General features: G+C 41.4%; 1 protein-coding gene across 2 annotated transcripts in view; it reads right to left on the bottom strand.

Moving 5' to 3' along the window:
- dpp10 (dipeptidyl peptidase like 10) overlaps positions 1-1,845 on the bottom strand; it is an 18,359-nt gene that overhangs the window by 14,167 nt on the left and 2,347 nt on the right. For both annotated transcript variants that reach the window (XM_007543302.2, XM_016666782.1), the window contains exon 3: positions 847-899. In XM_007543302.2, coding sequence (XP_007543364.2) covers positions 847-899 — 53 coding nt within the window. The remainder of the gene's footprint in view (positions 1-846; positions 900-1,845) is intronic.

Raw genomic sequence — 1,845 nt, 5'->3', positions numbered from 1 at the left:
ATTTACTGCATGTTTATGTCTGTTAAGGCTCAGATGGAACGGCACTGAAAGCAGCGCTTTAAACCATTCAGACACGAACACAATGGAGACACAATCAGATGACTTATTACCCCGCGATAATAACTCAATAGTCCATGGAAAAACCTTATAAGCTTGTATTAAAGCAGAAAGTACGGCGGCCACCGTAAAAAGGCTTATAGTATCAATTATACCGCATGAACTGATCAGTAGATTATTGCGAGGGAACGCAAAAGAAAAAAATTCCCCATGTCCCCTGGAGGACTCCGTACCGTACCATACAAAGACTGTGGGATTTAAAAAAAAATGGTGATTGAACAATATATTTTTTCCTGGTAGTCAGGAGGCTATAGCTAATGTACCTTTTTAATATTTCAATATTTCTTTAGAAAACTGCACAGAATATGTCCTAAAAAAGCATGAATAACTGGATGCTGACCGAAGCTGTTAGGCAACAAGCAGAACAACACCTCTTTCTGGACACTGCATGGAAATAACTAGATTTTTCTTATTTAATTTTTTTTATTTACCTTCTAAGAAATAAAGCACACAAAATGAAACTTCTACAGGTATGATGGATTTATAAGAAACATAATATCGATGTGCGCATTACCACAAGGTATGCTGGATTTACGAGGTATGATAGAAAGTCAGAACACCGGACCTGAAGGTTCTTGTTGTTAGCTAGCAGGCCAACTGCTGCTGTAGCTCAGCTGCTCCAAGACTCCTCATGCTGCCACAGACAACTTGGATCCATCTAAACCCAGTGAACTGAGGTTAGCAGGAAGGTCTCAACATTTCCCTGCAGGTTGTGGTCCAGCTGCTCACCGTGTGTGGATGTTGTAGATGCTGTAGGACGCCATGAAGGAGTGGCGGTAAACCTGCAGATAGAGCAGAGAAGGACGACATCAGCAGGAAATACTCAGGCGGAGCAGCCGCTTTTTGATTCAGACTGGGGCATCTCATCTGCATGCTGACAGCTGATGGCGAGATGTTTCACTTCACATCATGGCAGAGAGCGTCTGCAGGGTGGAGATGAAGGGAGGACAAATGTCTTTACACCAAACGAGTCCAAACGCCTAAACACAACCCAAGGGAGGAGCGCTAGCTACCAGGAAACCTCTGAAAATGTTGTAGCTGTACCTAATAAAGTGGCCAGGCATTCAGAGCATCAAAGCAGCAGATGGGTTCTGGAACGTTCTCTGCAGAACCACAGGCCCTTCTGACCAGAACAATCAGCTAACTAGAAGATAGCTGTGTAACAGAGTTACAAATGTACTTTTTTAAATTATAATTTATAATTAATTTTAGATTGAGAATTTGTGTATTTTATCTTATTCAGTTATTTTTATTTGTTGTTTTTGCCTGCGGGGGTCGCCCTTCTGCACTCTGCCTCGTTTGTGTCTCCTGGGCTTCCGTAGCTCGGTCCAGCCCTCAGCTTGTTCTGCTGCGTTAAACGTTTGTTTTCTGTACGGATGTTGTTGTTTATGTTGAAGTTTTACCATATGATGTTTATTACTGTTTGTTAGTGTGTTACTTTGCAGTTTTGAGCATCATTGTGCGTTTTATAACCAGTTTTATTATAATTTTCTTTTTTTATTTTGGCGCGAACAACCGGTGCTAATCCAGCAGAGTTCGGTTGAACATTGTTTTATTCTCACATTTAGGCTGGAGTGCAGGGAGAGAGTTTAAGAGGAGGTTGATTTGTTTTTACCCTTCTCCTCCAGGTATGTGTTTTTATGTTAAGTTATACTTTTTATCTCTGTTTATTTAACTCTGTTCCACTGTATTGTGTTGCTGTGGCCACCAGGTGGCGTTTTACTCCTC

This window comes from Poecilia formosa, unplaced genomic scaffold (genome assembly GCF_000485575.1).
Source record: "Poecilia formosa unplaced genomic scaffold, Poecilia_formosa-5.1.2 Scaffold796, whole genome shotgun sequence".
NCBI classification, from domain to species: domain Eukaryota; kingdom Metazoa; phylum Chordata; class Actinopteri; order Cyprinodontiformes; family Poeciliidae; genus Poecilia; species Poecilia formosa.
The sequence above is the reverse complement of the archived record's forward strand: the minus strand, read 5'-3'. Positions and strand labels throughout refer to the sequence as shown.